Source organism: Hakea prostrata, chromosome 2, assembly GCF_041222555.1.
Source record: "Hakea prostrata isolate BN-2017 chromosome 2, UWA_Hpros_2, whole genome shotgun sequence".
NCBI lineage: Eukaryota > Viridiplantae > Streptophyta > Magnoliopsida > Proteales > Proteaceae > Hakea > Hakea prostrata.
Window position 1 is genome coordinate 5,175,853 of NC_142601.1, and position 26,183 is coordinate 5,202,035.

The 26,183-nt window shown below is 35.3% G+C and overlaps 2 protein-coding genes and 1 non-coding gene across 5 annotated transcripts; all 3 read right to left on the reverse strand.

Annotated features, from left to right (window-relative positions):
• Positions 1-3,138: 3,138 nt before the first annotated feature.
• Positions 3,139-3,212, reverse strand: TRNAV-AAC (transfer RNA valine (anticodon AAC)). Its single transcript has one exon. It is a non-coding gene; the product is annotated as a tRNA-Val (tRNA).
• A 3,903-nt stretch (positions 3,213-7,115) lies between these two features.
• On the reverse strand, positions 7,116-14,449 carry LOC149023426 (metal tolerance protein 5-like). 2 transcript variants are annotated; one of them, XM_089143961.1, is made up of 6 exons: positions 12,701-13,843; positions 12,483-12,595; positions 12,133-12,378; positions 9,912-9,992; positions 9,533-9,766; positions 7,116-7,934 (listed from the first exon to the last, which is right to left on the reverse strand). In XM_089143961.1, the coding sequence occupies exons 1-6, from the start codon at positions 12,723-12,725 to the stop codon at positions 7,590-7,592; spliced, it is 1,044 nt and encodes a 347-aa protein (XP_089000087.1). In that variant the 5' UTR covers positions 12,726-13,843; the 3' UTR covers positions 7,116-7,589. The 2 variants fall into 2 exon arrangements, with proteins under 2 accessions (XP_089000087.1, XP_089000086.1); XM_089143960.1 differs by lacking the exon at positions 12,701-13,843 and adding an exon at positions 13,861-14,449 and having other exon boundaries at positions 7,118-7,934.
• Positions 14,450-18,625: 4,176 nt separating this feature from the next.
• On the reverse strand, positions 18,626-26,183 carry LOC149023427 (serine/threonine-protein kinase AFC1-like). 2 transcript variants are annotated; one of them, XR_016171525.1, is made up of 13 exons: positions 25,856-26,183; positions 24,936-25,104; positions 24,339-24,365; positions 23,958-24,111; positions 23,828-23,876; positions 23,603-23,717; positions 23,284-23,375; positions 22,996-23,152; positions 22,832-22,896; positions 22,458-22,555; positions 22,222-22,327; positions 20,439-20,688; positions 18,626-19,578 (listed from the first exon to the last, which is right to left on the reverse strand). XR_016171525.1 is itself a non-coding variant. In XM_089143962.1 (12 exons), exons 1-12 carry the CDS (start codon positions 25,961-25,963, stop codon positions 20,530-20,532), a joined length of 1,299 nt encoding a protein of 432 aa, XP_089000088.1. In that variant the 5' UTR covers positions 25,964-26,183; the 3' UTR covers positions 19,589-20,529. The 2 variants fall into 2 exon arrangements, 1 of the variants encoding a protein (XP_089000088.1); XM_089143962.1 differs by lacking the exon at positions 18,626-19,578 and having other exon boundaries at positions 19,589-20,688.

The window sequence follows — 26,183 nt, forward strand, 5'->3', positions numbered from 1 at the left end:
AAGCGGCCAAGGTAGCAACGAGGAAAGCCAATTCCAACAAGGAATTTTAGTACTTATCATGAGATCTGAAAAGTCCAAAACCTTACGTCTGTAAATAAAATGAATGCAGACGTAATTCCGGACCAGTCACATTTGGGGAAGTATTTACTTTTAGGTTTTAGGTAGTTTGACCAATAAATCTTTTTAGGGTTAATAGCCACTTTGTCTTGTCCGATTGGGCTCGACTTCAGTGCTATGCAATTAATTCACAGCACCGCCCAACAGTCGAGATCTCGACCATCTTTTTCTCAAAAGTATGAAAACACCTTAGAGTAATTTGGTTACTAGCTTCACCTAGACCTTGAACTATACTTTTGTCAGTCTTGTCAACATAATTAATAAACAGTTAGACAAGTGTCGATTTGTAATCAAAACCCAATGCCAAATTTAAGGTGAATCGGACCAAATTAAAATAAATCGGAATGGATTTGGATCAACCAATTGAAATCTAATTAGGGTCTTAGATGTGGTTGTAATCGAAACCAACTGAATAATAAAATTAGTTAATGTTTAAATTCTTTAATTTTATCATTTTATAAAAGGCTAATTTCTCGGTTTCATTCCTCGATTCCCCTCTTTGGAAGGCATTATGCAGGGTTGCTCCTAGAGTTTTATAGAATTGCCACATTATTTTGAGTGATGGACAGATTATTCAGTTTTGTCAGGATGCTTGATTGATTCCAGGAGCTACGTTAGATTCTCTTGTAAATGGTAATCTTAACCCAAGCTTGAGAAAAGAGACAGTGAGTCAATATGTTGATGAAAATGGTGAGTGGAGAAGAAATCACATCATGAATCTCCTCCCATGCACTGTTTTGAAAAATTTTGATGATTGTAGACCTCCCATTTTTGGGGGAAGTAGAGATGTCTTTCTTTGGAGGCAGAATGTGGGAATGACATCTTGGTGGATGGTGGTAGGTTGAATCAAAGCCTTTTCCTTGATGAGCATTTTTGGAAGATGGTATGGGGCTTGAGGGTCCCCTATCATATTCACTTATTCATTTGGTTGGCAATGAATAATAGATTATTGAATAACCATTACAAGATGAGAATGAAACTAATTGAGCATGATTAATGTAGCTTTTGTATGAGTAGACCTGAAGATTGTCTTCATGTACTGTGAGATTGCACATTTGCTAAAGGGGTATGGATGCGTTTGGTGGCTAAGGAAAAGCATACTATATTCTTCGAGTGTGGGCTCGAAGAATGATTTTCCATTAATCTCTGTGGTTCCATGTCCAAATCGATGGGGAGTTGGACAGCTTGGTTCGCTTGTGCTACATATTCTCTTTGGAATTGGAGGAATAGAGATATACATGAAGAGGAGTTTGTTTGACCAAGTGATGGGTTGAAGTTGATCGAGGACTACGTGAGAATGGTGGTTGTTGCTTGGTCAACGTGCTCATCGATGCTGCCAAACAACAAGAATTCAAAGGTTTTGGACGTGTGGAAAGCCCCTATAGGTGACTAGATAAAGTGCAATGTGGATGCTTTTCTTGAAAGAAATGAGAACTTTATGCGAGTAGGGATGTTTTGCGGGATCAAGAGGGGCAGTTCAAGGGAGGTTTTGCAAGGAAGTTTCATTAGTGTTCAGTCCTTGAAGCATAATTAATAGTGGACATAGAAGACCTTAGGTTGGCTTGGAGTTTAGGGTTTTGTCAGATTCAAGTTGAATCTAATTCTAAGGAAGTTGTTGCTCTTCTCGACCTTTGCAGGCATACATAAAGGAGTATTGTTCGCCTCATTGAGGAAATAAAAACATTTTCAGGCGTTAATGGAAATGTGATGTTTGTTTATATTGGTAGAGAAGCAAACAAAACCGCTGATTGGATGTCTATGGTGCAACTTTGTTCCTTGGACCCATGGACATTCTTCCCAAATCCTTCAGCTTGGGTTAAAAGGAATTCTCATGGTAGATAGAGAGTCTTGTCTAAGTTAAGTTTTCTGTTTTTTTTCCTTTAGGTTGTTTAGCCCCATTTTTGTACCCAAAAAAAAAGAAGCTTCTTTGAATTGTTTAGTTGGCAAACAATCAATGGCCAAAACATAAAAACATAGACTTCTACATTCAAATCTAATGCATTTCTTAATTATTTCCTTTTATTGGGTAGAAAACTGCTTTATTCAAAAGAGCATGAAAATTAATTGTTGAAGGAGAACACATGCATGAAATACATGCATGAAAATTATTTGCTCTCTTCTAAGTAACATGCTCGAAATGTGCATGAGAGGAACCTTATCAACAAATCTTGGATGTCTCGAATAATCGGAACCACCTCATATTGGTCTTTATCTTTTAATTTTAGAAGCATGCATGCTACTATAATTTCACCACTTTCATTCATCTCTTTATCTTCTACTTAAAAAAAATTTAACTCTAGTCATTATGTAACTTTTAACTGAGATTCTACTTAAGAATGGCTCGAGGATATTGTTATGTGTGACTTGAATTCTTGTAGACCCAACCGACATATATATGTTTGTGAACAACTTAAATGGCATGATTTGTGAGATACAGCGCCTGAGCCACTCATCATTGATCTCGGGTTTGATGGGGGAATGTATGATACGACCCATCATATGGGTCAACCGATTCACCTCATTATAAAGGCTATAAATATGCACCATATAATCTCTATGAGTATTAGGTGAGGGTTATGTAATGCTATTCTAGCAATTGGGTTTGAGATCTCCATTGTAACCTTCAATCTACATAGTTGAAATTCTTAATCTTCACCTATGAATGTATCACACCATGTTAGTGTGTGAATCATGTTAAATCTATGTTCATTCAATTTGTTGATGGTCTTATTCATGATTTCTTGATGCATGTTCTAACAAATTTTTTCTATATGAAACTTGTGATGGATTTATTATTCTTTTTGTTTCCATAATTAGTTTGTAAAATCAATAAATATTGACATTTAGAATTAAGGAAGATGGATTTACTGAACCATATAGTATCCAAGTTGTATATACAAAAGTAAAACCATATTTAACTTATAGAAATGTGGTTCCAAAAAGATATGGTCCACCAAAAAGAAAAAATTTACATAGATATGGTTCCAATTATAGGAAAAAGAAAATTAATAATAAAACTAATGGCTTCGCCCGGACTTGAACCGGAGACCTTCAGTGTGTTAGACTGACGTGATAACCAACTACACCACGAAACCAAGTTATTTTTCATGCATCTCCAAAATCCTTAATAACAATCAAATAACTAGTTCAGGTATTGCGTTAGGTATCAACATTTTTTTTTTTTTGCCCAAATGAACTTTTAACTAACTCAATTCCACTTTCCACCCAACAACAAACGAAAGGTATGAACTAACTCAATTTCTCCACCAAAAAGCAAAATTCACGTCAATTTAAATCCAATCAAAAAGTATATAATTCGAACCAAACCTATTAAAAATAAGGATTAGATAAATCTTTGGGATAATTACTATTGCCCCCTTGTACTTTGGTTTTATTATGGGTTTTTTTTTTGTAAAACATTTCAGGTAATTTTCATCTGAACCCCCTAAGGTTTGGTCCATGTCACTTTTACTCCAAAAAAGGTTCCCCTTTGCTTATGGCTCCCTTGAGGTTTCTAAAAATGATTAGTTAAGGACAAATCATAATTTTGATGACCAAAATACCCTTATGGTGCAATGGTCAAATTGTAGCATGTATGTCATTTCGATCTAACGGTTTATAGTAAAAATACAACTTATAATTACAATTTTAATCTTTTTATTTTATATTCAAGGATCTTAAGATTTCAAATTTACAAACTGATACCCCTTGATTGATAAAATCTCATTCCAATGAACAACTCCATCCCTTCGCAGGTCCTCTTCCCTGATATTCCTCTGAATCTCTTTCTTCCATGTGCTCCCCAAATGGTCAGGCTTAACAGTTACAGCAGACACCATTTTAATTGTTAACAACCATAAACTACTGGGTTCCAGCCCTCATTCAACCACCATAACATCCAAATCCAGGTTATTCTTATAAGAAATGAAACCCAGATAAAGAGGAAAAACAAAACCCAAGTTCAAATTTGTGGTTTCCCGCACGATGAAGTAATAAAAAGTGACTAGGGTTTCCCGCCGAGCAGTTGGTTAATTATGCTAGCATTACAAGCTAGTTCACCGTCCGCAGAACTCAAAGCGTTCTTGGGACCTTCCATCTGATCTCCACCACCAATCTCGGTACCTCTGCCACCGACTTCTCTCCATCCATCATAGCCAAAGGCAGAAGACCTTCAATCCTTTGCAAAAACAGCTTAACCTCGAATTTCCTCGACAATACAGGCGGCCACAGCCGCCATTTCATCATCTTAACCACCATTACCTTCTTCCCCCAAAGATTTAGATATCAGGTAGAAAGGGAGAATTTTCAGCCAAAAAAAAAAAAAAAAAAGAAGAAAGAAAGATAGTGAAACTAAACCCTAGAGAGTCCAAATATCTCACAGGGTTCAAGACTCAGATTCAATACTCGGTCTGTTGTTGCAGCCTCAAATGATTAATATAGATCAAATCAAAATTTGCCAGCGAAAACTATAAAAACAAATCGAATCCTATGGATCTTTGAAAAACCCAAAAAAGGCAGAAACATCCTATGGATCTTCGAAAAACCCAAAAATGTAGAAAATTTCCAGCGAGATTCAACCTTACATTTAGGAGGAGAGAGTAAATACGTATAGAAGATGGCCCCGTCTCTTTTGAAGCTCAATGCAGCTGTAAATTGATCATGATGAAGCGTGCTTAGCTTATGGGATTTCATTCAGTTTCAATCGAGGGTATAAATTTGTAAATTTGAAATCTTAAGACCCTTAAATATAAAATAAAAATATTAAAATTGTAATTATAATTTATCTTTTTAACATAAACCATCAGATCAAAATAGCATACATGCTACAATCTTGACCATGCACTATAAAGGTATTTTGGTCATCAAAATTATGATTTGTCATTAATTAGTTATTTTTATAAACCTCAAGGGAGCCATATACAAAGGGGAACCTTTTTTGGACTAAAAGTGACATGGACCAAACCTTAGGGGGTCCAGATGAAAATTACCCTTTTATTACTAATCAAACCTCTTTCTTTATGAAATTAATGTTGCCCCCCCTCACTTCTAATGGTGTTAAGTGGCTGTTAACATCAAATATGTAATATCTATTTTGCCCTTCATTAAAATTAAGAAGTTAAAAAATAGGGATAATTACTATTGCCTCCCTGTACTTTGATTTTATTACTAATGTATCCCCTGTATTTTACAAAATTACTAATCCAACCTTTAACTTTGTCTATAATTACTAATGCCCCCCTACTGTTAAGTTCCGTTAGTTTACTGATGATGTGGCATCTCCATATTTTTTAAAAATCCCAAAATACCCTTTTACTTATCTCTTTACTTATTTACCCTTTTGTCAAGTTACAGTAATACCCTTAATTAATTGTAGAGAAAAAAATAATCATAATCTGTTTTACTCTAAAAAAAATTCACAAAAATAAAGAAATAATAATTGAATAAAATTAAAATAGAAACCGAAGAGGAGGGAAGATATAATTCAACTCAAATTTGGAAACTGAATATCACCTACTTCGTTAATTCCTTCTCTGGCAATATTTTGTGGTTTCGTCAATGGTGGGTTAGTAAAGCGGTTAAAAGTCTAAACTCCCATGGGGAGGTGTTACGTTTCGTTTCCAATATTAAAAAAGCACCAGTCCCCAAAAAAAAAAAAAAAAAAAAATTTGTGGTTTCCTTCCCTACGTATGCTAGAGGAGAAGGTGGGAAACCAAATCGAATTTGAATTTTGTCAATTTCTTTAATTCAAAATAAATAAGTTTAGTAAAGGTGGAAAACCAATATTTTTTTAATTCAAAATAAATGAAGTTAGGGTAAAATTGACATTTAATTTGGTTTTTATAAATGGGGGTAGTATCGTCTTTTGATTTCTTAATTTTAATGAAGGACAAAGTGGACATTACATATTCAAACTTAACGGCTACTTAACACCGTTATAAGGAAGGGGGGCAACAGTAATTTTGTAAAAAACAGGGTTTTATTAGTAATAAAATCAAAGTACAGGGGGGCAACAGTAATTATCCCTAAAAAATATGACATCACCCTCATTTTTAGAAACTATATTGAATGTCAATTATATCATTAAAATCTTATATTTTACAATAAATTTTGACTTTGATGGGACCACACACTTTGTACAATGGTTATCATATATTAAGAGATTTTCAATTTTTAACTTTTAATTACATTTGATATTTCCTAATATTTTAGTTTCTATCTTAAGTTTTATTTAATTACATATTTCCCTTATTCAGCAAATTCTATTTAGAGAAGAAAAATCAAGTCTTTTCTTTATTCGGTAGTTTTTTTTTAGAAAAGAAAAATTAATTTAAAGTTAATTTTTCTCCATAGTTAATTAAGGATAGTATTATAAGTTATAACTTGCAAAAGAGAAAATAAGTAAAGAGATAATTGTAGGGCTATTTTTGGGTTTTTGAAAAAATATATAGATGCCACATCATCAGTTGTAAACGAGCTTAACGGAAGGAGGCATTAGTAATTTTAGACAAAGTTAAAGGTTGAATTAACGATTTTAAGAAGTAGATGAGATATAGTAGTAATAAAATCAGAGTACAAGGGGACAACAGTAATTATCCCTAAATTTTTTCAAATCAAAATCTATTAATGTAAAACTTCTTTTTCTTTTTAGAATTAAACCAATCGACTAAATTCTTTTTAAATACGTTAGATGAAAGAAATTCTCCCAGAAAAATCACCCCATCTGTTATTTTTTTGCAAGTTTATGGTTTTTTTTTTTTTTAATATCTATTCTCATACTCAATCTCATTCTCATTTTTTAACATTTTTTTATGCATTTAGTATCCATTTTAAATCTTATTTTTATTTAAAAGAATAGGAAAACATCCAAGTTCATGATAGACCTTTTGTCCATCATGAATTTGTATAAGCCACTTAAAATCTAAATACAAATTGAAGGTATAATGATAAACATACAATCTTTTTTTGGTAGAAGATAAACATACAATCATTTACACAAAATCCGCTGCTTTTTTTCACTCCCAAAGCCTAAGGATTTGTTCTCAATTTTCTTAACCATTTTTCTTTATTTTTTATTTTGATATACCAAATTTATTCTGGACAAAAGTAACCAGTTCATTTTTCATTTTTGACAAAAAATGAATTCTTGTACACATTTTCTTTTAAATAGACTATTGAGAATGAGAATTGATAACAAAAAGCCCCTTACAGAGACTGATACCCTCGTCATGTTAGAAGGAGATTCAAGTCTGGCCAAGATTTTTTAAAGGAGTTCGTACGTGAGAATAGAACTTTTGGATAGTTTATACTTCTGCTCCTCTTTTCTTTTCTTTCCTTTTTTCATCATCCAATTCGTAGCTACTCATCATGGTATTAACAAAGATGACCAGATGATCATCCACCTTCTCGTGCATAAAACTCTGGTTTGCTGTGAAATGACAAATGATTATATTAACACCCAAAACACTGCTCAACTAGTGAGCTTGTGCATGCTCAGGCTTGTGAGAGAACTCATAATCAAGGTGCACAAAGGCACGCTCAATCTCAGGCAGGAGCTCAAGCTTTTCCTGCAAGGCCTCGCCGATGTCATGTGCCTCCTGCAACGGCATTTCAGATGGCAAAACAATGTCAACCTCAACAAAGTAAAGTGAACCGAAGGTGTAAGCACGCACTGTGTCAATGTGCCTTATGGCCTGGTGATGATTCCAGCAAAGATATGTCAACTTCTGCAGGAATTCTGGTGCAGCTGACCTGCCAACTAGGGAATTCACATTTTCTAGCACTGTCATCGACCATGTACGGATGGTATATATAGCAAGCTGCAGCAAATATTAGCACACGTTCAACCACTGATTAATTATTAGAAATAGTAGAGACCAAACTCTGCCCACAGCATGTACCCTAACTTATGGTGGATATAAAGGAGGATTGGATTGTATTGAAGATCAACCACAAGAATTTGGTTTGAGCAAAGACACCGTAGGTGAAGAATTGTTCTTGCATCATATGGCTACTCCTATTGATTAGAGTCAACATTTATCTAATCTATGAACAGAAGTAAAGGAAAATGAAGGTAAATACAACTAATATTGAAAAAAATGGAAAAAAGTTCATAATCACGAGGACATAACTGTAAGGGTATATTTTTAAAAGCATAGGTGTAGCATACAGAATTAATTATTCAAGAATACAGTTTCACATTTCGTTCTTCTACATGGTATCAGGCCTATTCTAGGCCTGATACCTCTTGTGTTCTTGCTCTGCATCTGGTTCTTTCCTCTGCAATTTTATGCTTTTCTGCTTCAGCGATTTGCTTCAACAGCTGTTTTCGTATGATTACTACTTCAACTTTACAAGGTTAAAAATCTAAACTGTCTGGGCGTCACTTAGGTAAACCACCTTAGCATCTACACATCTTAAGAACCAGTGTTGCCCGGTCAGTTAAGAAGGCCTTTTGGTAATGGATTGGTTGAATCAGTTCCTTGTTGGTGGTCCCTTGCATTCAAGCCCCTCCAACACTAAAATCAACTTCATCTAAAATAATGAAATTTCTTTTCATAATTTGTGCTCCACTTTAGAGCAAGTGTATGCATCATTTGACTTGTTTAAATAGAAAGGAAAGGAAATCACCCTAATTTGCCACCAACACCCCTTCCCCACCCCCACCATCACCCCCATCTCCTGAAGGAATATAGAGAATCAATTCTGAGAAAAATGAACTACCACAGTGTGATACCTTCCACCCTTCATCAATGCTTCAACTACTCTTCCAAACTCGATACTCTTTCAATTACAGAACCGCTTTACCCCAAATGGAAGAATGGGGATCGATCCCCTTTCTCATTTGTCTTTATGAAAGCCTCTCGCCTTACGAGATCCAGCCCATCATCAACTTCCGTTGCCCTTCGTCTATTCTTGAGAGGTCTTGACGGTATCCTTCTTCCAAAGTGTGTAGGCCCAGATGAATTTCTTATTGTTGAAAGACTTCAGATTCATACAACCAAAACAATTTCAATTTCAATTTTGTTTCAAGTATAAATATAATTACTAATTCATAAAATCAATTCAAAATTCAGCTCGAAATCAAAAACATACAAAATCAACTTATAAAATCTTCCTGCACATGGAAACAGAGATTTTTCCAATAGATTCATTGGACCTATTATGGCACATGTAATTCAGTATAAAAGTTGTATCAGATTCAGTTACTATATTAAGTCTTTAAACCTTGTTGAGCAAGCATTTTTCTCTACGATTTAGAAAAGTTTAAATTTTATCTTTGTTTAATTCAATTTCCCTTCACCAAGAGTGTTGTTTACTGGTTACAGCATAGTTAGTAACACCAAGTCTAATCACAAAATAACTAAAATTTACAAACAAATGAAATGACAAACAAAGAAAATAAACAGGAACTTACAATTATGGCTCCAAGAGGATCCAGAAAATCATTGACATAATTGGCGAGGAGAGCAGCAATGAGCCCAATGACGTTGGTGATTACGTCAAAAAAGTGATCCTGGGCATAAGTTTTGACAATCTCATTGGTGAAAGAACGACAGTAAACAACTAGAAGAAGCTTAACCAGTGTCACTGATAGCATGATGCCAATCACCCATTGCTCTTGCACCTTGGTCAAACTGAATACGTTCTCCTAGAAGGATCAATTAACACAACAGATAAGTTGAGTAGCACAGTCGGAACTGGCAAAAAAGTGTCCCAAGAGAATCCACAGAGAACAATTGATCAAAGAAAACAGCACCTAGTAAGGTGAAACTCAGAAAATGAATGGCACTTACATCAGAAAATAGTGTGCGAATTGACTCCAAGATTATCTGCAGACCAAGTGTAGCCATGACAGATGCAAAAACAAGGATTCCCTGCACAATTTTTTTTTTCTAGTTCAGGACCAAATACTGTAATGAACAATATCTTTAAGTGGTAAACATGTTTCTCTGAAACCAAGCATCAAGTATCGCTTAGTTCTCAGATTATAGTGTGCAAAACAGACAAGTGCTTATTATGGCAAACATGTCACTCATGCCAAACTGACCCACCTTGATCAAATTGTTATATCTCATGCAGAGCTGATGAAAGGTGCAGCTGTGATCCCATCTCACATTCTCACTTACAAAATAAAATTAATAAAAAATCTTCTTCACCAAAGGAGGTTACCTAAGTCTCCTTACCTGTAATAGCTAATAAAATGCCATCTGGGGACCCTTTGCCAGATCACATCAAGAATTCCAAGTGCCACAAAAATTAAAATGTGATCAGCAGCCTGTGTTTTCTTCTGAACTTGTTATCACCCCCCCCCCCAAAAAAAAAAAAAAACCCATCAACCCCCCCCCCCCCCACCCACGCCAAAAAATTAAAAAAGAAAAAAACTTGACATGCAATAGTTCTTGCAAATGCTCTGCAGTATAAAACAGCAATTCAGAAGTAACCATCCCTCAATATTTTGAAAGAACCTACAATAAATATAATTAGCTGACAAACACCCTGAGGCTGTTCAAACTCTCCACTCATTGCATTGGAAAGCAGTCCTCAATAATTAGATGACAAACACCCTAAAATGTGTAGAAATACAACCCACTATGAAAATACAAGGTCTATTACCAAAATAAAATAACACCAAACTCTCCACTCATCGCATTGGAAACCAACCCTCAACTGGGAATAGATGTTAAGATCGTTGCCAATGGAAACATGTGACAGAAAGATTAACTACATGATCATCACCATTCATCAAGACATCAATCATATCATTGCTTAGTTTATAATGGCGTTAAGACATTATTACAGCAAAAAGGGGTAGAATACAATGTGCAATACATGCACAAGCTCTATTACTAGCCTTATAGCTAGTACACAGTTTCCCTCATGTGCACACAGAATGTCTAGAAAGAGACGTGAATGCCCAAAATGTAGAAAGGAAAATTTGCACCAATAGCTACAAAGTCACGAGTCCAGTGAATCTTCACTCACATGGGGTGACATTCCACTTCACTTACACTCCTTAGGCCAGCACATGGAATTCCCCCCCCCCTCTTGGTCTCTCTGTTACATTTATCTTCTTTTTAACTGTTTATTCAACGTTTATTTTTTATTGAAAACCACAATAATTTAAGGTACTGGTCTGATGCTAATAAAGATTAAAAAACAACAAATTTAAAAAGAAACCAGTTTTGGATTGTTATAATCACTAGAATGAGCCATGGCACTATAACCACCAGGATGCCATATTGCTGCCATATTTCCAAACTGTCTTCATGACGCCATATCACAATAAGATGAACACTATATCACCAAATATCCACCATGGCAATATGCCAGCAATTTGTAAATTCAGCAATATGGCACCATGATGGTGATTTGCCGATATAACTATTTGGGAATTGAATGATATGAAGAATAGCAATAATATTTTGATACATGGCTACAAATTGATTAGGGTGGCACCATGTACAAATGAGATAGTATTCACAGCCCATCATCAAGGCATTATCTAGTTATGATACTATTTTTACAAAATATTTTGTCACTGGATACTAGAGAAGACTGCTGCTAGAACCATTGTAAAGTGTGCATACCCAGTGCATAAGGCTGTTGCCAACATGTGGGATTCTGGGGAGGCTTATAATGTAATACAACCTTACTCTTGATTTCACAAATAGGCTAACTCTAAACTCAACCCATGAGTACTTGGGCACAATGCAAAACCCTGACTGCTGCACCAAGGCTTGTCCTTAATATCTAAATTTATTGTGCCAGATCAAAATTAAAAGGGAAAAAGCCACACACTTATAAACGATAATAGAAAGATAGAGAAAGGAAGAAGTAACCGGTTAATGAAATGGGAGAGAGAATGAGAGGAATCCACACGTTCCATAAGGGGTGTAACTGAAGCAAACTCTCACCTCAAGAAGTGAAGATCAACTGGACTCCACATTCATATGCACAAACATTATAATATAAGCAGTTAGCTATCAATAATTACTATTGTCTAAAGGCACTGACCAATGGCTGCATCCGTTTCTTTCCGATAGGATACTGGTATGGGTTTGGTGTCTGCATAGAGAATGCAGTGAACCATAGGATAAAACCTGATAGAAGATCAAGAAGCGAGTCCAACGTTGATGCTATAATTGCCAAGGAGCCACTTCTAATGGATGCATAAACTTTGGCAACAAAAAGAACCATGTTTGCAATATTTGACAATCTGATGGCCATCGTCTCACTTCTAGCCAAATTTTCTCGCTCTTCCTGAAACTCACAATCACAATGTCAATACAAAATATTTGCTGCTGAATTATTAAGGAAAACAGTCTCACAGAGGAAAGAAAAAATGAATGGATCAATACACGTACTTTCGACATTGCAGGAAGAAAACCACGCTCTGTTAAGGCATCCATTTCATTGAAGCCCTCCAACATTTCCACCTGTTGTTGGTAGTATTCAGCCACAACATCTTCTTCCGGACCTGCAATCAACAAGGGAAAAAAGTATATCATAAAACAGAGAACCCACATAATTCTACAAGCATCAATTGCAATAAACCTTTATCTCACATTATATTCCCTTATACCTTTATCCATAGTGGCTGGAAGCATGAGCTACAGTTTGCAGCACCAACCAATCCAACATTCCCAAATAAAAGTATGGGCATAAAAGATTTTCTAGGTCGCTATCTGCAAAAATTCATCTCCATATGTACCCTGTACACTAATATGCGCCATGTATAAATTATAACAAGACTAGCACATGTTTTGGATTAAGCATCTCATTGAGGGCTTTGTATATTACAAATAAGAGAGATTCAAACTAACCCAACCAAATAGAAGTAAAACTTTAACTTGTTCTCTGTCACAGAACAATTTAAGAAACTGCAAAAAACCTTTACAATAAAGGGGTGGTAACTGGTAATAATTTAAAAAAACTACAAGCCTACTACTCATATCTTTTTAGGGGAAGAAGGTCATTGATAATAAAATTAAACTTAGTTCTCAAATTTCTTGTTTATTCATCATGTCATGGTGAAGACATGGCCGTTACTTCAGACTTCAAAAACTGAAGAGAATCGATTCTTAACACGGTTATTTTCAACATTCCGATACTCGAGTTCTCAAAGCTTCGCAGTTAGTGGACTAAGTTGACTGAAACCAAAGGTAATATTTCATTAAGGGAAGCTAACTTTCCGGTTGTATATCCTAGATCAAATAGAGAGAATAATAATTTTTACCACCTAGAGGTTTCTGTCTGCTCATAAAGGGGAGAATATTCTAATTTTCAGATGCAAATAAGAATACAACTTTTGCATGTCTCTTCCCAAACAAGAAAGGGAGGCAAGACTTAAACTGTGAACTCATCAAATTTTAAGGTCAAACAAATCCGAATAGACTAGAGTATTAAAACTCAGAAAAGTCTTCTGCCTCTTCGTAATAAAGAAAAGAAAATTCCATTTGATGGCGAAAATTAAGATGGTGATCATGAGAACAAAAATTAACAGAAAGGGGGAAAAGAAAAGGAAAGACTAATACAAGCAGACCTATAACGATGAAGTATTAAAGAAACCGAGTCAAAATGCAAGAAGGCAATTCAGAGACAGACAAACAGAGAATAATCACAATAAAATGGTAAACCCCTCCCCTCCTACAATCCGGGAAAAAAACAATAATAATAATAATCAAAAGAAACAGAGAAGAACAAAAACCAGAAATAAAATAGTAAGGTAGTGGAGGTGATGACCTAAGACTCCAAGACAGTTATGAAGACCCCTAGCCGGCTTATCTTTGTTAGGTTCAGAGAGCTGGAAACCGTCAAAGTTCAAGCGCCATGAGTGGTCACCACCACCATTACCGGATTCTTGAAGAAGCAGCTCATCTTCGGAACCATCGCAGGAGGTCTCCGGTACCATCATTGTACTCAAGAAAACCCTAAAAATTCTCAGTGCTAATACTAGCAGTAATGTCTGAAACTCAAGGAATTCAATCTTGACAAAATAAATGTTGTGGATAGCAGAGAAGGAATATTTTTGTGAAGCAACAAATCCATAGCCATAGGCCCTCAGAAACGGACCCACAAACCCATGTAAGAAAGAGACAGAAGGAAGGCGACGTACAGGTTTCACTCTGTCTCTCCTTCTCTCCTTCCCTCTGCTCTCTTAAATTCCCATTCAAGGCGGCTCTGGTAAAGGGTACTGAAAGTAAATTGTTCCAAAACTGAAATCTGAATCAGCATTTTACAATTCTCTTAAGTTGAATCTTCGGTTGCTGCTTTTTCTTGGCTATCTTATTTGTTGTTTGCCTTTCTTTGCACATTTTGATGAGGGAATCAAGGAGACGTGAAAGTGGCAAGTTTAAAGGGTGAGCATTTGACCAAAAACAGATAATGAACCCCACCAAAGGGTACTCTGGTAATTTGCATTATACACGTCACACAGTACACACTACTCACACCTTGTTTGAGACCATTTGACTGACCGTTAGGGTTAGGACACGTGGGTGGGTAGTTTATACTCTAGAGAGAGAGGGTGTAGTCGGTAAGGAAAAGGAGAGTGGTGGTTTTGTAAGGGCCCAGTAGGTCCCAGCACATTATATGTCTGCGGTTATTATGAGTCCGGATCAGCGACCCTGACCTTCTTGACTACAAAGATCAGGGGGCCACGGTAAAAACACTTTTTAGAAAAAATGAAAAAAAAAAAATTTTTGTTCACCAGTGGGACCCACTGGTTTTTGTGATTCCGACGGGGAGTGATCCGGATTCTCATTTTATTGGCTTATATCCATTTTTGACACGTGAGTGAATCTCAATGAAGAGAAAGTGTAAAAAAAATTTCATTTGTACCTTGAGGCTTTGCATTTGCCTATTCTTTTTTTTTGGTAAATTTGCATTTGCCTATTCAGTGCTATAGAAAAAGTCAATTTAAAGACAAATTATCATTTTTTAAGATAAATTTACTTGTTTTTTTTTAAATTAAAAATTTTTACATACATATTCCCATCTGCCATAAAAACTTGTGACTCTTCTTTTAGTTTAAAATTTATAGAAAAGTCCTAAAATTATAGGGGAATCTTTTCAACCATCGGCTAAAATTCTACTTTGTAAATAGGGTTTAAGCTTAAGGGTAATTGAATAAATTTAACATATAAGGGTATTTTGGTAATGTTTTAAAATTTATTTGAATTCTATAATTTTTGGACTAAGATGGGAGTTGACTTTCATGGCAGGTGGGTAAAGAAATTAAATTAAAAAACAATAAAGGCAAATAGGTCATAAAAGTGATAATTTGTCATTAGATTGACTTTTTCTACAGCGGGAGGCAAATGCAAAGTCTCAGTTTTTCTAGACTAAAAATTACATAAACCAAATCTCAGGGTCCAGATGAAAATTACCAAAAAAAAGGAATAAGGACAAATAGGTCATATAAACGATATTTTGTCCTTAAGTTGACTTTTTCTATAGTATAAAGGGGACAGATGCAAATTCTCAAATTTTTTTGACTAAAAATCACAAAAATCAAACCTCAGGGGTCCAGATGAAAGTTACCCAAAAATTAAAGATCACACAACCAATTGAGTTAGGGTTTTGCTTCGCTTCAGCACCATAAATGCATTGAACCATTAAGTGACACAACATGGGCCATTGGATCAAAATCTCTCGACAAAACCTAGACTGAGATTGCAATCCGACGGCTGAAACTAATGCTTAACGATTCAATCGACGCAAAATCCTTGGATTCCCAATTCAAACGAGGTAGAGTTTCTTCTTCTTCACTCTTTTTCTTTTTCTGCTTTTTTTTTCTTTCAAATTATAAGTGGGACCTTTACTGGGTCTTCACTATAAAAAGATTTTCCTCCTAATACAAGGCAAATAATTATGAAAAAAATACAAAATTATGCCCTAACATTGGCCTGTTTGGTTTGTAAAAATCTCTAGATTTCATGAGTCTAGAGATTTTTACAAACAAACAGGTATAATTCTCATATTCATGAATCCAGAGATTTAAAATCTCTGAATTCATGTAACCAAACAGGCCCTTATCCAATCTCATCTGAATTGCTGTAAAAATTGCCTCCACCTCACTATATGAAAGTTGTTGGTGTGCCATATATGGCAACTTAACATAATATTATTGTTTTATGGTTGGATGAGTCTTTTCAGGACCCCACATGCATTTAAATAAAAGTTACTTAAAAATAATTATCCGTAAAAGGAAAAACAATGTATGAATCCATATTAAATTGTTTTGATCAGCAATCGATAAATCAACCCCACCCAATTGAAAAGAAATAATAAACATTAAGACTCATGGATAAAAGCATGTTTTCCTTCTTTATGAGAAATTACATTAATTTTAGGGATAATTACTATTAGCCTCCTATACTTTGATTTTATTACTATTGTATCCCCTGTACTTTTCAAAATTACTGATCCAATTTTCAACTTTGTCTATAATTACTATTGCCCCGTACCGTTAAGTTCCGTTAGTTTACTAAGATGTGGCATCTTTATATTTTCTCAAAAATCTCAAAATACCTTTATATTTATTTCTTTATTTATTTATCCTTTTGTCAAGTTACAGTAGTACCCTTAATTAACTGTGGACAAAAAATAAGTATAATCCATTTTATTCTAAAAAAAACCACCAAATATAAAAAGAATGATTGAATAAAACTCAATAGAAACCGAAGAGGAAGGAAAATTGAATTCAACTCAAATTGGAAACTGAATATCACCTAAAAATTTTCAAAATAAATGTAGTTTAGTGAAGGTGGGGAACCAAATTGAATTTGGATTTTGCCCATTTATTTAATTCAAAATAAATGAAGCTTAGTGAAGGCGGGAAACCAAATCGGATATGGATTTTACCCATTTTATTTAATTCAAAATAAATGAAGTTTAGTGAAGGTGGGAAACCAAATCAGATTTGGATTTTTCTCATTTCATTAATTTAAAATAAATGAAGTTTAGAATAAAATTGACATTTAATCTGGTTTTTATAAATGGGGTAGTATCTTTTGATTTTTTTAATTTTAATGAAGGGCAAATTAGACATTACATATTCAAACTTAACGGCCACTTAACACCGTTATAAGGAAGGGGGCAATAGTAATTTCGTAAAGAACATAATTTTATTATTAATAAAATCAAATTACAATGGGCAACAGTAATTGTAATTATCCCTTAATTTTAATATGAGCAAGGTTGGGAAAAAGTCAAACATTCTCTCCCTTACCCTTTATAGTAATTCATTTATTTTAATTTAAACAAATTCTATTATTTCATATACTTATTTAAAAAATATATATATATGGTTATTTCTCTTGCCGAGCCATCCATTGACAATTGTTAATGTGTACAGGAATCTTTAGCAAAAAAGTGATGCAGACAGAGATCTGAAGCAGAGGACATACAGGAACTTACCTCCTTGACATCCCACATTCATTAAGGACCTGTTTGATTACATGAATCCAGAGATTTGAAATTTCTGGATTCATGAATCTGAGAATTATATCCGTTTGGTTGTAAAAATCTCTAGATTTATGAAATCTAGAATTCATCTTTTTACACTAAAAACATAGATCTGTAGATTTATGGGTAAGGGGTGAAATCCAGAGATTTCAAAAAAGCTATACATTTGCACATTCACAAAAATCACGTCGATCAAAAAAAATTTAGGATGAATCCATAGATTTCATTCCACAACCAAACATTTAATTTTATAAATTATGACTCCATAGATTTGAAATCTTCAGACTCATGTAACCAAACAGGCCCTAACGTCATCCCAAGAATGGAGTAGTGCTTGGTGCTTAGACTTAGAAACCATAAACATTTTTAACAAACCCCAAAATTGATTGTGGAGATTTTGGTCCATTGGATTGAAATCTCTACTGAAATTATGATCCAATGGACGAAAATGACTCACTTGACAGTGCTGTGCATTAAATGTGCAGGATTCAAGCAAAGTCCAACAAACCCCTCACTCCTCCCTAGCCCCTGGAGTAAGCAAGCACTTTGCTCAAGATCAAATTGTTACTGTTCAACTCAACTATTACCGTGTTTTCAAATATTAGCATGCTTAGATGGTTCAGAAATTTATCAAATATGTCATATATAAGAATTTTATCTAATTCATTTCTTTGAAGTATGTTTTAACATCACATCAAAGGGTTGAAGTCTATTAAATTTATTAACAAAAAATAATGTTACTTTAAATAGAATTCAACGCTTTGATGTGATGTTTGAATACATTTTATTCATCCACAATAAAATAAATGTTTTGTATATAAGTCTGCCCGCACATGCATTCATCCATAACCCTCATGGATAATGGATGTCCCATTGGAAATCGAGTCCGGATCAGCGACCCCGACAAGTAGCACTTTGTGCTCCCCGACGTTTCTTGACCACAAAAACAGTGGGACCCACGGTGAAAAACATTTTTTGGAAGAAAAAAATTCACCAGTGGGACCCACTGGTTTTTGTGGTCAGGAAGCCCTCTGTGCTCCCCCGACAAGGAAATGATCCGGATTCTTGAAACCCTCTCTACTTGTATTAGTAATTAAAAAAGTATATACCTTTTAACATTATTGTAACGAAAAATCTTAAAAAGATTATAACTTCCCATTTCACGGTTTTTTTTAAATATATTTATTTAAGGCTCATCATTCGAAATACCTCAAAACTAAGACATTGTTTTTTCAAGTCTAATCTCAACCAGTTGTTCAGTAAATAGATAACTTATACTCTTAAAGTTTTTTTTCCTTTTTTAAGTGAGGTTCATGGTGTAGTAAAGTCAAAAGGAACATCTATGTTACACAAAGAAATGCATGTAACAGGTTAATACAGGGTGAATTGTCCATTATATCCAAAACAAGAAATATCCTCTCCCTTTTGGTAAGATTATCCTGTCCCTATTACCCTAAAATATGAATGACAAAATAATTTTTTAAAAATTTAATAACAAATAATTAATATAAAGTATCGGGAAAAGATTTTGTCAACTTTTTTTTTTTTTTTTGTCAAGTTAGTCATTGTCAACTGAACCAACCTTGTGAGACTAATTTCCAAAAATATTTAAATTTTAAAAAATAAAATAAAATAAACTATGAATATTGGATATAATAATTGACACGTACTCAATCAACTGCCTATGCAGTCAATATTAGTGGGTTTACAATTTTCACATTTATGAGTCCTTTATTTATTGATGATTATTTATTATCCTAGATAACTATTGCACATAATAGATCTCATATGTATTACAATTTACAATACAAATTATGAAGTAATGGGCAAGAACCTTATTGAAACGGCCAAAACCCTAGGTATGAAATCATGATTTGGGATCTTTTTTCACCTTCACCAATAGAGGATTGTGCTCCTTTTTGACTCTACCACATTGTTTTAAAACTAAAACTATCCCAGATCCACTCAGTGGTAAAACCCACCTCAAGTAACCTGCAGATTGAATGAGGCAACCAACTAATTATCAGGAGCATTAGAAGATGAAAGAGAGACTGAAATCCAATACAGTAATTCTATTTTTTTGGTAATTCAAAACAACAAACTTCTAACCTATTTCTTTACCAAAACAGGAAAATACTTCAGACCAATTTCAACCTTTATCCACGCCCATCTCAAACAGAAATTGCAAAAATGTCAAAACTGAAGGTTGGTGAGAGGACAGCAGTTACTTTGACCAGTCATGACAAAGTCAAGTTAAAAACCTCTCTGGGCGATTTCATCAAACAAACAGAAAGTTTTCTCCAACTCCCCCATGTTTGTACTTCATTTACTCAAAACACTTCTACCATGAATCTTATCCCCCGGTCCCCCTAAAATATTAATTTCTTTTACCTTTTCTTCTCTCTTATGCTTTACAAAACCCAAGTTACCCTTCTAATAATTAACCTTTCAACTCCTTCTCGCTGTTCTTATTTTTTTTATCAGGAAAAAAACAGTAAAGGTACGACGTTATCAACATTTTGAATCCACCAGATCTGTGTGTCTTGGATTACAAACAGGTAAATCCTGTTGTACTTCAAAGACCATCAGATCAACAAGGTAAATTACAAACGTTGTAATTCTTTAGTTCTAGAGCACAATGTCTAGCAAACCACCCAAAAGAAATAAGAAGAAAATTCAACCTTTTTACCCCCCCCCCCCCGGATGATCCAGTCAAACAACATTAGAAGATACATAGGGATTCCTTTCAATTGATTCAAACAAGAAGACAGGAACACCGGGCAAGGGGGGGATTGATTGCCTATACATGTAGTAATAATTCTTACAACTAATCTGGGGCCAGCAGATTGTACCTTATCCGTTCGTCTTCCTTTTTCCCGTTTACAGGACTTCATGCTCACTGCAAACTTGGATCGGAGTCATCCAGGGTATAAGCCCTTAAATCTACAATGAATAGCCACACCTTCTAGAATCTCTTGTGAAGAAGGGATGTCTCAGTGCTTCCCTTGCCTTGAGCCGCTCTGCCGGTTCATATCGGAGGAGTCCTTGCAAGAGATCAATTAGATCACCAGCAGAGTGATCTACATGCAGCATTACCATGTTCTACAACACAAAGTACACTTCCAGGTCAAAACTATCATGCACCCTAGAAAGGAAGAAACGGTGTAAAAGGAATGGTAGCAACATTTCTCAAAGAATGAAATAATTTCAATTTTTTATTTTACAGTGAAGTTACACCCCCTTCAAGTGATTTCAGATCACCTAACAATCCATATTGATGGTAAGCAAAACAATAAATTTCCAACCAAGGTATTCATAATGTGACTAAATAACCAAACTATCCATTAAACCAGTAACGAATTTAATCAATTGTGATAACTGCTCAACAGTTTCTCCAGAGATGCTTAGGGGGGGGGGGGGGGAAGCCAAATTTGTTGCAGAAGATAGGCATATAACCGATGCTGAACAAAATCAATAGGGAGCCAAAAGTCAACATCATCTTTATTGAAAGATTGTTGCACCAGAAGACTAGAAAGTTCACTGATGAGAATGTTTTGATGGATAAAGGGTTAAACGATAAAAGACACAATAGAACAGTGATTTAAAATAGCTCCACTAAATGATAGTTTGAAAAAATTAGTTTGAGAAGGCGCACACACATATCCAAACAAAAAATTCTGAATACTACTAGGAGTTGCACAATTCATATTCAAGGAACAAAAAGAGAACAACCCAAAATGCGCTGGGTTTTGGAAGAAGAGAGCAAAGATAGACTACGCATACATGCTACACGTCATTTAACTGGGATAAGACCGAACTTAAGTTTGTATTGCACCAGAAGAAAAAAGCAACTAAAACTACAACTCTTGTCCTAAATCAAAACTGAATTAGGATTCAACTCTTACAAAAATGGGGAGTCTAAAATCTCCTGAAAATAGGGAACTAGTCCCAAAACAAAAAGACTGCAGTCCTCTGAGAGGCTCCTTTAAGAAAACCAGTGACTTTAATAATATAGCACCTACTTGACCTTCAATTGAAGTGGTGGATTAAACCAGAGAACCAATCAACTAATGTGACTTTTAAGTGGTCAAATGACCTCCAAAACAGAAAGTACCCACTAAATAAACCTAAATTCGTGTACTATCTTGGTATACATCTTCTAGGTTCCTCGGGAAGGGCCCATTACCAAGTAAACCCTAGGAACAAAGGCCCCATCCTCTATATGACCAATCATAGGCTTACTCTACTAATTAGAAGCCCAAACAGATGTTGGGTCTGCATCAAAATCTTAATTCAACCTAACTAAAACACTGAATAGCTATTTAAATTTATAAAAGAAAAACTTTGAGACAATTAACTGCATCATCTTGAATAGCCCCTAGCACATATTAAAATGGCACATGAAAATAAAAACACATATATAACCCATCAAAATAAGCCATTTAGGTGATTTAACTGCATCATCCATGCACCATATTTACTGTTTACCAAATTCATTAGCATGATTAGAACAGCAGACAATTTTCATGATTGATAAACTGAAACAATTTCAAAGATCAATAAACCATGTTACACAGGCATCAAGATATCAGACTGCATCAACGTCAACAGGCCAAAATGAAGTGTAAATCTTACCTGTAACCGAGGCAACTTCCAAACAGCCCTCATGCTTTCCTTTGAAGCTGCACCTTCTGGCCAGTCCAATCGTGCACCCCTCCTGAAATATTTCTCAGCACGGCGGCTAGAAAGAAGGAAAAAAATCACAAAATAGGAAACCCAAACGAAGAGAAGTTCCAAAGAACTTCTAATTATTTTTTGAAAAATAAATAAATAAAGGGAATGAAGAAGAAGAAGAAGCTAATGTTTCTTACTCAGCTCTAACCACCATATGGTGTGGCAAAGGACCTAAAACTCTCTCCATCATGGCAAGATGTTCCAAGTTTTCATGGGTTTGAAAGAGGGCCTCACCCTAAACATCAGAGAGTATAGGTAAGATAAAAAAAGAAATTTATTAAATAACCAACCAGAAAGCATTACATGCCATGCCACTTGGAATGATATTCAAGGTTGATCAGCAACTAAACTGCTAATGTGCATACGAAAAGTTCCTCTCTTATGTTCAGTATAACACCCCCCCCCCCCGGTATTAAGCAAAACTATTCCTAAGCAACCAGTAAACTGTTTATATTAAGAAAGAACAACCATACTATGAATTCAAAAGCGAAACCAGATTAACTGAATTTACCGAGCAAAGTTCTAGAAGTATGCAACCCACACTCCATAAGTCACAAGGATAGTTCCATCCAAGCCCTAAAGAAGATAAAATAAAACAATGTTAGGCCACAAGCGTACAAATGAAAAATGGAAACATCTCACAATTTTTTTCCAAAAGATAGACAAATATATTACCCAAGATAACTTCTGGCGCACGATAATGCCGTGTCGATACCACATAACTGTGATCTTGATGTTCAAATGTTGTACTCCCAAAATCAATCAGTTTAATGGCACTAGACTTTGGAAGATTCTTGAAGTAGGAGCCCTCCTTGGTTGACCGTGCCAGAAACTTAATTGCAACAAAAATATGAAGTCATGAGAAACAAACATTGATCCTGATTAACTGGGAAACATATAACATGTGAAGCCCACACAACAAGGACCAAAAAATAAGGGGCAGGATATCCAGTGGTCCAATACCTTATAATCAGGCACCCTGACAAACTCTGAAGAAACGAGTAGAATATTTTCTGGCTTCAGATCTGTGTGAATTAATCTCAGATCATGCATAACTGCAGGTAAAAAACAGGCAGGAATGAGAAATCAATGAAGCAGGTAATTGATTTACTCAGACTTCTGCCATGCTTACTGGTAGCTACTTCCAGTAGCATGGCATCTCATGTCAAAAGAATAAACATGGAAAATAGCAGTAGCCTTGATGTCTGAGTTTCAGATTCTAATTAGGAAGAACTCAAGCATCAAGATAAGACTGAAAGAAATAGGCAAGTATTGTCCACACATGCTACAGACTCCAAAAGTTGTCTGCCAAACTCTCGAACAAGATCAATGGGAAAAGAACGATAGCTGTTTTTGCGGAGAAAATCGTATAAGCTTGGTCCAAGCTTCTCAAATACCTGTTAAAATCATTTAAATCCATCCGCACATTTCAACTCACAAATTATGAAGTCACAAAGGGAAATGCATTGGCCTCCCAAATTAACAAAAAACATTAATAAATACTTACAATACAAATATGATTACGATAGTCAAACCAATTCCGTATTTGCACACAACTGCAAAGAATAAAACCGCTTATACCAACATCTGCTACTGCTAGAAAAGGAAGACAAGACCAAGGTTTCAAAAAGTCCTACCGATTCCCACCAATGTCATGTTCTGCAAGCTTTTGCAGAACATCTATTTCAATCATAGCAGCTTCACGATACTTGAGAATGGAACGCACAATTTTAATTGCTACAAGTTCTTGAGTTTCATTATCCAAACATTCCAACACTTGCCCAAATGTGCCTGCAATTTTTGCATCACAGAGAGATTAAGGAAGGGGGGGAAACTGATCAAAGAGCATGGATAAGACATCCACCCCAATTTCTAAATCTTATGTTGCTGAGAGTCATGCACAAGCGTAACCCATTCCAAGAGTGGAGAATTTGATGAGATAGATAGGTTGAATAGATGAAGGATAAGTCACATGACATGGAAACATTTTAAATTTAGAAAGGGGGAAAAAAACTAACCTTCACCCATTTTACTCAGAATCCGATCTGCACAAAACAATAACCATACATGAGAATAAAATTTGTGATAAAAGAACAGCATGGAAGGGCAAATAGAATTAGAGGGATATGGAGGTAAATGAGTTATCAAAAAATCTCTTTTCCAATGGAAAGTCTGAATGAAACAAGGGAAAAATAAATCATCTAAAACATAAACGAAATAAGTAGTTGCATGGATACCAACTGCCGAATAATCAGCTTAAGAAAAACAAAGGGAAACGCAACTCCCTAAATTAAACCCCCACACCCCCCCCCCCCCCAAAAAAAAAAAACCCAACTTGTTTAGTCTAGAACATGTGTACTAGAAAGGACATAGCTGACACTGCAGACAATCCATACCAGGATCCTGTCATCCCAGAGAACAACTGAAGCCAAAGCATCATCATTTTACACACTGTATTATACCAAAACAAAGAAAAAATAATAATAATAAACTAAAGGATCTCACAGCTACTAATGTGACCATGATACCCTACTTAATTTGTTTTTTCAGGAGGGGGGATGGGGAGGAGGAGAGTGAGGGTTGGGTGTATGCTGGGGAAATAAGAGGGCAATTACATCGATGAGTCAAATTTTCTCCAATAACAAAAACATAATGGCCATCTTTATCATCATTTCGCAAAGGTGGAGATTCATTGCGAGGGAGTCCCTTATACAAAGAAGGGTATGCATAGTTGGAGACTGTTGCATGCACAAACTCTTGCCCACAGAACATTCGTGGAAGAACCTGCAAGGAGAATAATGTTCAGTTATTCATATCAGTTGATTAATCAAACCATTCGTCATGGCAAGTACTTCACATAGCCTTGCAGTATAAAACAAACAAAAATGAGAACATAATAAAACGGGAGATATGATTTTCCCACACCAAGACAAAAAATAAACAAGGGGTACAAGGTAATCCCAATAAAGTTCAAAAATCTAGCAAGTTAGAATATCACAGCAGACTAACATTGCTGGATGTATGGGGGGAATCAAAGGGGGAAAGTATAAGACTTCGAGACGACATTGGGGGGAAAAGTGTTAGAATTAAGAAGAAAAGATCAGATGTCGATAACTCCACAGAAACATTAAACCAGCACCCGACCCCAACACCAAAAGGAAGTCAATATCCTAAATCAATCGAAGCACGAAAAATTCACCTTTTTCCCGAAGCAATTTCGAGCTGAAAATAGAATGTAATAGCCGAAGAACGATCATAGAGGTTAGACATCCAGATAGGAATACTGACTGTAAATGATAGGAATACAAGGCCCAAGGGAAGAAAGGAAGCCATAAATGAATAAAATCACGAACAAGGGAATCACCTAGGGCAAAAAGAATCAAGAAACCTAAAATTCATATATACAAAATGAACCCCCCCCCCCCAAAAAAAAAAAAAAAAAACTTCAACAGATTTCAAGAAATCAGAACGAAAATCTAACTAGAACAAATTATCAAAATATCAGTGTTGATCAATATTTCGAAGGCGATCGTACCTTGGGAGCTGGAATAGAAGGGGGCATATCCCATGTTAACCTGGGGCGTTTCCTTGGGCGTTTACTTATGTTCGAATGAGGAAGCTCTATGATCCATTGAGTCTCCATCAAACTTCAATTCGCAGGAAACGTAGGAATTCAATCGCATAGATAAATTACAGAAATTAAGTTACAGATGGAACAAAATTGTTGCAGAAAACAAATCGAAAGTTGAAAATCCAAATCGTATACTGGATCTTGAGAGTTCTAAGAAGAAGAGTTTTTTAAGGTGAGGACCACACAAGCATTAACTATTATCTAACCCGGGTGAGACGAACCATGGTCAAGC

Bases quoted from the DNA above. Each gene is read 5' to 3' on its own strand.
- LOC149023426 (XM_089143960.1), bottom strand. From the start codon at position 14,032: ATGATGGTACCGGAGACCTCCTGCGATGGTTCCGAAGATGAGCTGCTT. The intron at 9,993-12,132 runs GTCAGTGCCTTT...AAAATTGTGCAG, and splicing joins AGAAACGGATGCAGCCATTG to GGAATCCTTGTTTTTGCATC. The intron at 7,935-9,532 runs GTAAGTTCCTGT...TATTTGCTGCAG, and splicing joins ATCCTCTTGGAGCCATAATT to CTTGCTATATATACCATCCG.
- LOC149023427 (XM_089143962.1), bottom strand. From the start codon at position 25,963: ATGGAGACTCAATGGATCATAGAGCTTCCTCATTCGAACATAAGTAAA. The intron at 25,105-25,855 runs GTACGATCGCCT...TTCTCCTTGCAG, and splicing joins CTTCTATTCCAGCTCCCAAG to GTTCTTCCACGAATGTTCTG. The intron at 22,897-22,995 runs GTAATATATTTG...TATCTTCTTTAG, and splicing joins TGCGCCAGAAGTTATCTTGG to GGCTTGGATGGAACTATCCT.